The sequence below is a fragment of the Sphaerodactylus townsendi genome, linkage group LG11 (genome assembly GCF_021028975.2).
Source record: "Sphaerodactylus townsendi isolate TG3544 linkage group LG11, MPM_Stown_v2.3, whole genome shotgun sequence".
Classification (NCBI taxonomy): Eukaryota; Metazoa; Chordata; class Lepidosauria; order Squamata; family Sphaerodactylidae; genus Sphaerodactylus; species Sphaerodactylus townsendi.
Genome location: NC_059435.1, coordinates 69,421,972 through 69,434,773, shown reverse-complemented (window position 1 = coordinate 69,434,773; position 12,802 = coordinate 69,421,972). Strand labels below are relative to the sequence as shown.

The 12,802-nt window shown below is 43.5% G+C and overlaps 1 protein-coding gene across 1 annotated transcript in view; it reads left to right on the top strand.

Annotated features, from left to right (window-relative positions):
- Positions 1-372: 372 nt before the first annotated feature.
- The window catches only part of DPP6 (dipeptidyl peptidase like 6), a 643,433-nt gene continuing 631,003 nt past the window's right edge, over positions 373-12,802 (top strand). The window contains exon 1 of the mRNA XM_048511783.1: positions 373-544. Within this exon, the coding sequence (XP_048367740.1) occupies positions 485-544 (60 nt within the window). The 5' untranslated portion in view covers positions 373-484. The remainder of the gene's footprint in view (positions 545-12,802) is intronic.

Sequence of the window (12,802 nt, the reverse complement as noted above, 5' to 3'; positions counted from 1 at the left end):
CCTCCTCCTCCCCCGAGCCGCCACTCCCGGCCCCCCTCCCCCCGCGACCCGAAAAGTCCCTTCCAAAGCCGAGGCGGAAATGCCGCTAATCACCGGGCGGGCGCGGCGCCCTTTCCCTTGAAGAGGGAGCGCCGCCCACCCCGAGAGAGCGCGCCCGCCGGGCCTCAGGTCGGGGGTCCCGCTCGCCTCAGTTTCGCGCCTTTTCGGGCTCTGCCCTCGCCCGGGCGCCCCCGCCAGGAAAAGGGCGCCGAGCCGCCGAGTGTGGCTGCGCGACCGGCCACCGGCCCTCCTCCTCCTCCTCCTCCTCCTCCTCCTCAGGGGAGCCCAGAGGCGCGCGGGGTCTCCTGCAGGTGGGCTCTGCCTCAGCGGAGTCCGGGGCTGGCTTGCGGGAGGAGGCTGCCTGCGCCAGAGGGGCGGCCCGGCCGACGACTCTCCGCTCCCGCCGCTCGCCCGAGCGGACGGGAAACTTTCTCGGCGCCGCAAGATGAACCAGACGGCCGGCGTCTCCAACAGCGTGCGCTGCCCCAGCACCAAGGCGCCCAAAGTAAGTCCGCGAGGAGCTCCGGTCGGGCTTGTGGGGAGCTGGGCGGCGGCGGCTGGCCTGGCCCTGCTCGGAGTCTGCTGGGTCGGAGGGGCGGGCGAGGGGGGAGCTCTGAGGCGACCTCTGGGGCTGGCCGAGAGGGATTCAACCCGCGGCGTTGCGGGGCTGGCGATGGCAGCTGGAAGCGCAGGCCGGGCCAGCTGGCGACTCCCTCTCTGGCCTCGCCCCGCAGCCGTGTTCGGGGCTCTCCTCTGCCTTCGTCTGCCGTCCCACCCTCCCAGCAGGGTATTTGCATCCGTAAACTGAACGAGGGAAGGGAAGGGGGGAAACCACCCGGGGGCTGAAGGAGCGTCATTTGGGCTTGCCTTGCCTGGAGGACGCTTCTTCACCCCCTGGGTGGTTTCCTCCTTCTTTTCCCTTCCCTTGAACTTCATGACTTCGTGGTCATGAAGCCCGGAGAGTTGAGATAGGCAAAGCTGTGTGCCCCCCCCCCCCTTTCTCCTGCTCCTCTGGACTTCGTCGCGCTCTGCGGATGCCAGCATAACGACTCGCTTCCTGGTTAACTCTTTTTGGGATAGATCCTCCTCTCCCTGCCCGCTTCTCCTACCGAACTGCTGCTAAAGCCCCTTCCGCACATGCAGAATAATGCATTTTCAATCCACTTTCACAACTGTTTGCAAGTGGGTTTTGCTATTTTGTACAGGGAAATCCAGCTGCAGAGTGCATTGAAAGTGGATTGAAAGTGCACTATTCTGCATGAGCGAAAGAGACCTTAAAGTGGACTTGAACATTTGATTGTTAGGTGGCATGATCAAAAGCATTAACTTTTTGTCAGGGATTTCTGCCACTTTCAAGTGTTTAACTGACTCAGGCCCCTTCTGCACATGCAGAATAATGCACATTCAGTCCACTTTCACAATTGTTTGAAAGTGGATCTTGCTATTCTGCTCAGTAAAATCTAGTTTCAAAGTGCATTGAAAGTGGATAGAAAGTGCATTATTCTGCATGTGCAGAAGGGCCCTCAGAGGGAAATCACAGAGATCAGCCTGATTGCGGCTTAAATTGAATGTTTGATTAAATGATTCCACTTAAAAATGAGGAAGAATATCCTGATGGGAAGGGCTGTTTGCTGCCTCACAGTGTGATGGAGTCTCCTTCTTTGGAGGTTTTTAAACAGAGGCAGGATGGCCACCTGTCAGGAGTGCTGTTATTCCTGTGCAGCATAAGGTTGGACTCGATGGTCCTTATGGTCTCTTCTAATTCTATGATTCTTTGAGTTGAGTTGGTGAGAAGCTACATCGAAAAGTAGTTATGCATGCGCGTTTTTTAAATAAAAAAGGCTATCCACACTCTTAAATAGTGCTGATTTTGAATCCAGAGCCCTCTGTGTCTGCTTAGTGCTGACAGTTGGGGTCTTATTTGGATAATCAGGTCCCTCACCTGGAATCAGGGCATAGTTTGTGGCAAGAGGGGACCCCTCAAAGGGGGCCTTTCAGCTGGCATGTGAGATGTAGATAACCTTTCAGGGGTATTTTGATTTTTTGTACTAAACATAGATTTTTTGCAAACCAGAAACTAGGTAAAAGGAACCTCCAGATCAGAATATGTTGTTTTGAGATTCTTTTTTTTTAAAGCCAAGGTCTCTGGCTTTGCTTTCTACGGTAGCACAAAATCCTCTCCGTAGATGTTGTTCCCCTCAAAAGTAACAGGTACTTTTGTTGCAGTGCTGTAAGTAAAGCTATCAAAAACTAAATACAATTTTAAACAAAAATCATTAAATGTAGTGGGATTTCTGTGGAAAAAGACTTTTGCTAAGGTGTGCACCTTTTTTAAACAAACAAACAAAAATAGCAATTCTTTTATGAAGTGGGAGCATTTAAACCTCTAACAACAAAGATAAAGGCTGCATAAACAGGTCTGTTAAGTTACTCCCTGTGTCACAAGCAATATCGAGTGGATGCATGTGCTACTCACACCTGTGTGTTTTAAAGCAAGTGTATGTTTCCATTATCTAATAAAAATATTATCTAAAGTGTTGTTCAAACATTTCCCTTTTGAATTCTGGAAAAATGCAGTATCTCTTCAACAAAAGCACAGATTAAAATTGTTGGGGCCCAACTTCCCATGGTGTCAATGTTATTAATTTTTATCAGAAAGCATCCTCAAGATTTGCAACTTTTAGACACATCGTAGCACATAGCGTTCCCTAATTTTGTGCTTAATGTTGATATAAATGTGCAATGTGCTATTTTCAAATATGTGGTAGTGTATCTGTTAATGACTGTCAACTAGCAAAAGCACTAGGCACTAGAAAGTTTGTTCTTAACTTTAAGAATCCATGGACTGATATGGTCTAGTATATTTTGGAGAGGAAAAGCTTATCCGCATACCAAGTTATTTCAGTTGGTTTCTCTGAGAACTGATCACCTTAATAACTCCTCACCCCACCACAGAAAATTAGGTGTTGGGAAAAGAGCTGTGGTTTAGCCTTTTTTCCAGATACTGAGTTTCTGCACATAGGCCCCTTCCCCACTTGCAGAATAATGCACTTTCAATCTGCTTTCACAATTGTTTGCAAGTGGATTTTGCTATTCAGTAAAATCCAGCTGCAAAGTGCATTGAAAGTGCATTATTCTGCATGTGCAGAAGGGGCCATAAGGATGTATGTGTGGGCATTCAGTCATATAACCCCCATACGTAGTACAAAGTGGTATAGTTACGGAAAACACCTCGTCATCACTTGCTTGTCTGACATCTTGGATACCTTTTGATGATTACTGTAGTTCTAAAGCAGCAATTCTAGATCAGTGTGATGCACGCTGCAGCTCACGAAGAGCCACATACTCAACTTTCATCAGCCAAAAGAGTCACCTTTTCTTCCATCCTGTACCACAGGCAGGCTCACAGCTTACCCATTCCTCTGGCGCAGTGGCTGTTTCAAGGTGGAAACCACCTGACAACCACAATACCCACCTTGCCCTGTTCTTTCAAACATGGGATCCACATTGGGGAACTTGAGCAAGTATCACTGTCCTAGATTCGAAATTTACAGATCTTTTTTTCAGCCATAGGGGAAACTCTTTCTTTAGTTAAGGAGTGTGAATGTGTATAATGAAATACATGTAATATTTCAAGAAATACTTTATTATTTGATTTTTAAAAGATCTATACTTTTTTCTCCATAAACAAGTGAGGTTAAACCACTGAGTATATTAGCTCGTATTGTGCTGCCTGGTACAATAACTCGGAAGATGTGCCTTTGTTCTAAATGGCAATCACACTTCTATTTGGTATGAGTGATAGAGCTGCATGTTGTTGCACTTCAAGGTTTGACTTTGTTTTCAACAGCTGGGAAAATTAGGAATAAATGTTGAAGGTAGAAACTTCCTGTGCTTAGGAACATGCAGGAAAAATTGGATGGCTCAGAAGAGTCTTTAGCTTTCGTCACACGTGCAAATTAATGACATGCCAGATCACTATACTTCATCCTTAGGGCTGGTTCTCCACCCAAGCTGCTCTAGGGAGCTTGTCATCACTTCCTGAGGTCACACAGCTATTAGCTACCTGTAAGTTGAGCTGCTTACATGAGGTACTGTTAGCAGTGTTGGGCTCTGCTTGCTCTCGTTGTGTCTGACCCAGCCTGTCTTCCTGTTTTGTCAGCACATTAGCATCTTCTCAAATAAACATTGTGTGCTTTTGACAGTTGGACCAGAAATGGTAATTCAGCCCTCATTTAAAGTAGAACATTCAAAATACGCTTCCTTATATTTGCAAAATAGCAATAAATTTGAGAAGCTAGATTTGAGACCAGTGACACCTTAGAAACTGGCAAGATTTTTTGGGCATAAGCTTTTGAGAGCCGTAGCTGCTTTCATCAAATACCTAGGCATAAACCCAACTAAGCCTGATTGTCAGTAAGTGTATCGTTGAATGCTAATTTATCAGAATGTAAAAAATCCACAGCTTCCAGTTCTGGTCAGATGAATTGTGGTGAGCTTCTCAACACTTTTACATGTTTGAGTGTTGATAAATTGTACATTTTCACTAGTTTCTCACTTGATGCAGAATGCAGAGGTATCTGAAGCAAGAAGTATTAGAGGATGTTTGTAGTCAAACTTTTCCATCCTGTTGGAGGAGCGTTCCTGGCAGACTCCCAAATATCTGGAAGTCTTCTATAATCAAAAACAATAGCCAGTATGGGTGTTGTGGGTTTTCCGGGTTGTATGGCTGTGTTCCTGTTCAAGTAGCATGCTACATACACCCCAGAAAACCCACAACACCCTAGTGATTCTGTCTGTGAAAGCCTTTGACAATAAATTGCAAGTATTTTACCAAGTATCAGTTCCTGAAAGTGGTGCTTGTTTTTTGATCCAATAAAATTAAATTTTGTTGTTGAAAATTGCACTCATAGGAGTGAAGCTGTGGTTAAGTGTGGAAGTCCCTATGTTTGTGTACTGCATGTGTACTGTATCTTTTCACATTAAAGTGCTCTAAATCCTTGCCTGTGCCATGGTCAATTTAGATTAATAACAGGGGGTTGGTTTGCTATTGCCTGCCTCTCTCTGCATAGCTACCTTGAACTTCCTTAGTGGTTTCTTGTCCAAGTACCAACTATGGTCAACCCTACTTTGTTTCCAAGATCTGATGAGATCAGACTAGCCTGGGCCATCAATGTCAGGGCCAGGGCTCTCCTGCCACACAGTTTTCCATGCAGAGAGCTGTCTTGATGTCAGTCAGAATCCCAATGGAATCCCATCAACCTTCTTCCTCACTGATATCAGAGATGGTTCAGTCCTCAGAAGCTAGTGTGTTGGCTCAGCAGAGAACACCATCTTGGTTGGTAGGGGCTATCATGGCTGCACCTGCTTCATCTTTCTTGCTGGAAAGATTTTTTTAGCCCTGTTGTTTATATAACTGTATACAATGCTATTTATTTGGTAGTTCAGCAGACTAGTGTGTGGGTGAGAGCAACCATTTGTTACAGTCATTTAATGTATAACTCAGAGTAAAAATTGTACATTTGTCTGTTAGAATTTGGAATTACCATGTAGGAAAAACACTGGTGCACAGAATCCACACCCTACACAAAAATATGCTGAAATACAACTTATGTGTCTGTTTTTGTTGTAGAGATTGTGATTTTTTTTTGTATTTTAACACATCCTGTGTAAAATTCAGGAATGATTTCCTGAGGAAATCACCAGTCTCCTCCTATCATTTGTGCTCCAATTAATGCTCGTACCATCTCTTTTTATGCCGATAACCACCTTGTATAGTATCACGTTCATTATGCTGCAGAGATAAGTACACAAGAATATAGTTGCCAGTCATGATGAAGATGCTGCAAACTCAGTGCTACAGTAAGTGGTATTTGGTGAGAAGAGAAGCATTAGTTTTGGGTCAAATGCCAACACTGCTATTATATGCTGGTAGTTTGTTAATGCAATACCTGCAGCCTAGTTTTTCCTAACTGTCCAATTAGTGTATCTGTTGGGGGAAAAAAGACTTCCTCTCCCTTCATAATCTTTAATAAGAATGCCTGTGTAATCTAAGATGTACTAATTAAATACAAAACGTGCTTTGCTCAGCTAATTCCATTGCAAATAAGTCTTTCATTGTTCAAAGACCTCATGCCACCAAAGGAGATCCAAAATAAGCAATAGACTAGAACTTATTAAAATATCTTTTATTTTTCCAGCCCATGCAAATTGACAGTGCATTTTGGTAAACTTTAGAGTGGATCTAGCACCTTGATATATCTGTGGTTAATCTATCTTTGACACATGTTGGAAAATTGCAGGAAATGAGTTTGACTTTTGTATGTTTTTTCATTGATAACATTTGCATTTTATGAGTGTGGCTTTTTACTAAGAAATAAGCAAATTTCGGGGAGTTAAAAGTGTAGTCTGAATGTGTAATAATGAATTGTTACTTAAAACATTCTATTCTGCCTTCCCAGTTTGAGCCCTCAAGGTGGTGAATATTTAAATATTAAAAAGCCAGCTTTAAAAACAACACACACACATAAAACAATTAAAAACATTAAAAGGAAGGAGAGTCCATAAGGGAACACCTAATGAGATGAAAAGGTCTTCACCTGCTGGTGGAAGAAAGTGGTAGAGGGGAGGAGATTCTGCAACTTTAGTGCTACAATAGAGAATGCAATTTTTTGGGTTTGCGCCTTTCTCACCTCAGGTAAAGGGCACTTAAAGCAAAGTCCCTGAAGATAATCGTAATGGATGGGCAAGTTATATGGGAATAATTCCAAGATATATATAGTTTTCACTGTCAGTGCCCAAACCTTGAATTGGGCCTTAAAGCAAATTAATAGCCAGTGTAGACAGATTAGAGTGACATGCTCCCTATGACGCATTCTTGCTGCAACATTCTGAATCAATTGTAGTTTCTGAACACTCTTCAAGGGCAACACCATGAAAAGTGCATTTTAGAAATCTAATCTAGATGTTACTGGGGAAGGCACTACAGTGGCAAGATCTTTTTTTTATTCAGGAAGGTTCCAGCTGGTTCACCAGTTGAAGCTAGTAAGAGACACTCCTGACCAGTTGCTTATAAAACAGGAGACCTGGGTCTGGCAGTACCCCCAAGCTGTGAACTTCTCTTTTAGGAAGAATGCAGTCCCATCCAGACCAGGAGGCACCTCGATATCCAGGTTGGTCCTTTTGCCCACTGGTAGTGCCTCCATTGGTTGGCATTGAGCTTCAGTTGATTATCCTCCTCTCATCTCAAAACGGCTTGCAGGCACAGATTCAAGGTTTCCACAGCCTCCCTGGGACCTACTTGAAGCACAAGATAGAGAGCAAGTGTCATCTATATATCGATGACTACCCAGCCCAGGTCTCCGAATAAACTTGCCCAGCAGTTTTGCGTAGATGTGTGTAGATTCATGGAGGACGAGATGGTTCTTTGTCAGATGCCGCAAGGGCTGAGCAGAAGTTCCCCAGCACCACTTTATGAAACCTTCCTTTGACGTAGGCCTGAAACCAGTACAAAACTTAGTCCCATCCCCTGTTAATCCTGCATTGTGGTCAGTAATGAGTAAATCATGCAAACCAGTAGTTATAGTGCCTTGTGGTAGCTGTGACAAAGGTACTGTGGACTTTGACCAGGAGTTGCCCTTTAAACGTGGGCTCCACTGTCCCAGGTGTTCTCTAGGCCTTGCATAGAGCTATCATCTCTGGCCTTCTCACCCTTGTTGCCTCTTAAACCTCAGTCCACAGGTCTGCCTATGCCTGAATTGTCTTTTCTGGGTGAGCCTCATTACTGTCAATTCTCTGTTTTGTCTTCCCTTGCCCTTCCCAAGGCTTTGTCAGCTGTAGCTGGCACACATCCAACAGCTGAGGGCTGTTTCTCTGCTCTCCTCCACGAGCAGAATCCTGAGCATCTCCATTCTCCTATCACAGTTACAACCTCCCCACCATCTGCTTCTTGTCTCCTTTTAAATGTGCAGCACGCTTCACACACACACCTGGCAACTTCTCCTGAACCTCTGCAGGCCTGCTGACTTGTCTTCTGGTCACCCTTCTTGAAGTTTCCAAACACTGCCCTGAAGTTTCCAAACACTGAGGGCCACATTTCTGTAGTTTTTCATCTCCTTCGAAAAATAACACAGACTTCCTTGCAAACTTGGGCAGTGGCCGGAATTACTCAGTGCAGAGCATGGTATGCATGTCATTGCATAGCAATTGTCAGTGCCTCTAGTTCAGGGGTCTGCAACCTGTGGCTCTCCAGATGTTCATGGACTACAATTCCCATCAGCCCCTGCCAGCACAGCCAATTGGTCATGCTGACAGGGGCTGATGGGAATTGTAGTTCATGAACATCTGGAGAGCCACAGGTTGCAGACCCTTGCTCTAGTTTTTTCAGAGGTTGGGAGGCAACCAGAATTACTGATACTTAGTGCATAATAGAGCTAATAGAAGCATATCTTGTCCTTGTTGTAATTGTTGTCTTCCTGATTTGAAATTCTCTTAGGTTTGTGTAGACAAAATTGATTATGATGGGCACTGCAGTTAAGTACACATTTAAGCAGACTGGACAGAGGGAAAGGCAAAGGGAGCCCCAGATATACTGCGTGATATGATGTCATCATGGAAAAATGGGTTGGAAGCAACTGCATTAGAATTGTAGAAAAAGCGGGGAAGTCTTTTAACATACTAGAGGGAAGGAGAAAGACTTGAAGAAGAGAGGAAGCGAGAAAGTGTATGTGTATTACTGGTGAGATTGAGGTATGGTGTTCATTTTGGTCCTGGACCACGAATTCCAATGGATATAGAGTAGTGGGTTTGGACCTGTGGAAACCTGAGTACAAATATTTACCCCACTATAAACCTGAGAAGGAACCCTCGTAAATGCCACTGCAGCCTCACAGGGCTGTTCTGAGGCAACAGCTGCCTCTGTTCATTTTCTGGGAAGAAAGGGGGAATGTAAATAAATTTTTAAGGATGTATGACCACAAAGATGCTGTGTATGAAATCCTATTTGTGGAATGCAAAAAGTTCCTATTCCCCATGTGAATCCCATAATTATGCATGAGGATGCAAAAATAAAAGCACTATCATGTAACTTATATGGCTAGCTGCCCAGAATGTTTCATTTTCCTTGTTGGCATCTCGAATTATGATCTTGATTTGAAATCAATGTAACTTACTGTTAAAACTGAAAGATTGGCTGTCTCGCTACAAATATTTATTTACTTTCTTTATTCTTCCTACTGTTGAATCTTCTTTGTACAGCCTTTTAAATTATTCTGCCTTAACATGGTACTTGTATGCAATATATATTTTTCATACTTCAGCAGTGATACCTTTTTTGGCCCCTTGAAGAATGGTATAAATCCCAACCCAGAAGTAGGATGTACAAATAGAAACTCTGGTCTTTTCAGACTGTCTGAGAAAGGTTTCTCAGTGATTTGTAGACATGATGATTTCCCATATTGTGGATCTGGGGGCTGAGGCTCAGAGCAGCTTTGTCTAGGTCAGTGATGGCGAACCTTTTTGAGACCGAGTGCCCAAATTGCAACCCAAAACCCACTTATTTATCGCAAAGTGCCAACATGGCAATTTAACCTGAATACTGAGGTTTTAGTTTAGAAAAAATGGTGGACTCCGAGGTGTGCATTACTCAGGAGTAAGCTTGGTGGTAGTCAGTGGTTTTGCTTTGAAGCAACCGTCAACTCTTCCAACGGGTGAATCACGATCCTAGGAGGGTTTACTTAGAAGCAAGCCCCATTGCCAGCAACCGAGCTTACTCCCAGGTAAAGGATCACACTTTAGTTCTTCACATGAAAATCAGTGGGGCTTAACAGGGTTACCTACACTGCTTCCCCAAAATTAGGTCTTTGGTTTAATGCTAATAATTGAGCCCAGTGGCTCAGGCCAACCTAGATGTGTGTGGCGGGAATGACTCTGTTTGTGCGTGCCCACAGAGAGGGCTCTGAGTGCCACCTCTGGCACCCGTGCCATAGGTTCGCCACCACTGGTCTAGGTGAGGTAGAATATTTCCTGGTGAAACTTAAACTGGGGAGTTTCTGGCCCCCAGTTCACCTCTACAGTACTTCTGCCGGCTTCGTACACTTTGTTGCAGGCTATATAAGCATCATGATCTAGAAAAAAGAGAATTCTCAACTTTGGAGGATGCCAGACTGACATTTGGAAAATAATGATTAAAAAAACCTGTCACTATAGACCTTACTATAGGGCCTGCTTTACTTTGTCTGACAACTGTGACTAATACTAATGACGATTTTGAGAGCTTCTTGCTGTCTCATTTTATTTCACACTTTGTGAATGTGCTCTGATAGCTCCCTGTTATGTTTCAGCCTTTCCATTGCCTTCTATGGCAGCAATGTACAATTATCTCTTTAGAATTCTAGTCCATCTCATGTCAAAAGCTTAGGGGCAAGTAACTTTAAGTTAATTGGACACTCCAGGTTATCTTTCAAGGAAAAAAAGAAGGAAAGCTGATCTGAGTTACTTGACAGTTGCTCTTTTCAGAAAGTACACCAGATGCTTAGAGCTCTGATGGAAGTGTGCTTTGTACGTCCAAAATATGCATAAATTGAAAAGGTCAGCCCCACCTTTCAGTATCCACCCTGCCTGAAAACTGCCAAGGATCGACTCCTTCCTCTAACAATGAAATTCTTCTTGCCAAGTCTTTATAAATATCTTATTCCTTGACAAGGAGGACCTCGGGCATTCCCATAAAAATAAATTTCTTTGAATTTCTTGGCCTTGGGGGTTTATTGATTAAGTGTGGCATTTGAACCAGCCAGTAACCTAACAAACTGTGCTTTAAAAGCAGATGTTGAATCAGAATCTCATGAAATGGTTAGAGAGTGGTTTTCCGGCCAAATCTCCAAGCTATAATTGCTGCACCCTTGAAGACTTCGTGACCATAGAAAAAAGAGTCTAATGTGAGCCAGAGTGATTCAGCAGTCATAGAGTTGGAGCAGGATCACCAAGATCAAATTCTCACTCTGCCTTGAAGCTCTGTGGGTGACCTTTGGCCATTTGCATTCTCTCAGATGTACCTATCTCATGGGATTGCTGAGAGGATGAAATGAGGAATCATCTGGACTGCCCTGAGTTTCTTGGCAAAAGGGGGATATAAAAGCTTTTGCCATTTTCAGCCCAACCAAAACAATCTTTGCACCCCGTCAAGATTTTGGAGTTAAACAAGAGACACACCAGGGAGTTGATGAACTGCATTCTCCTTTTTGTGGGAGGGCGTAATTTAAGTTATAAATTGTGTGCAGTCCTGCTTTAGTCTTCAAGTACTGATCCATCAAATGTGCCTGTGTCCCTCCACGATGATGATGTACTTGAATCTTTCAAATTACAGAAAAGCCTCTTTCATTCAGGATAATCTTGACTTGAGTAGTTGGCTCCCCCTTATTTTACATATCCAGATAATACATATTATATTAGAGAGCTCACTTACAAAGAAAAGAGTAACATAAGATATGATTAAATGGTGCAAAAATACTGCAGTGGTGGCCAGTTTGCGGTCTAACATTAATTTGCATACTGATCCCTACTGCTGTTTTTCATTTTTAATGAGCGCTAAACACATAGTAAAATTTTATTGGGTGTTTTCACTTAGAAAATTAACTAACAGTGCTTTCAGCACTTGGCCAAAAGCATTGAACACGGCTTCTAAAATAGGCTTTTTTGTTGTTGTTAAAGGAGAAATGTAATGCAGTTGCCATGCTATTTATGAATGAGCTCAAGACAGTCATTATTTATTTAGAATATTTTTATCCTGTTCCTTCTCCAAAGAACTCTTTCTCTGTCATCTCAAAACCAACATTCTGATGAGCTGTTACAGATGAAAGCGTTGCTATGCTGTGTGGTGCACAACCAAAAATGTATGGATCTTAATTTTCTACTTTTGAAACACAGTAACTGTTGTTAAAAGGAGCAGTTGATTTGGTAGCCTTATTTCTAGTCCTTTTTCTTGCAATGTGGAATGCGTCTCTGAAGCCGAAAGACCTGAAAATCTGTGTAACACAATCAAAGTCAACCATGTTAAGGTAGTCTCATGATGTTGGGTCTTGAGCCTTTTGCTTGGGGTTCACCCTCCAAGTGAACAATCCAATTTTATGCTAGTTTGTTTTAAGCTATTTGAGTAAGAACTGCAGGCCTGAAACGAGTTAACTGTACAACATCGTTTGAATTTGAATTCCAATTTTTGTAGTCAACTGCTTTCAGTGATTCAAACTCCACGTGGCAATTCCTGTAATTTGAGATTTTCTCACACCAACTTGCATGGCTAGAAGAAGCAAAGTGAAATTCTGCTCTTGGGATATTTTGTAATAAAATGAGGGCTAATAATTTGGTTCCTGTTACCTTGACAGTCAGCTCAGTCAATGCAAAATAGCTGACATGGATTTAGAAGAAGAAGAAGGAGTAGTAGTAGTAGTAGTAGTAGTTTGGATTTATATCCCCTCTTTCTCTCCTGCAGGAGACTCAAAGGGGCTTACATTCTCCTTGCCCTTCCCCCCTCACAACAAACACCCTGTGAGGTAGGTGGGGCTGAGAGAGCTCTAAGAAGCTGTGACTAGCCCAAGGTCACCCAGCTGGCTTGTGTGGGAGTGCACAGGCTAATCTGAATTCCCCAGATAAGCCTCCACAGCTCAGGCCGCAGAGCTGGGAATCAAACCTGGTTCCTCCAGATTAGATACACGAGCTCTTAACCTCCTATGCCACTGCTGGCATAGGAGATGTTCAGAGGTGGTTTAGC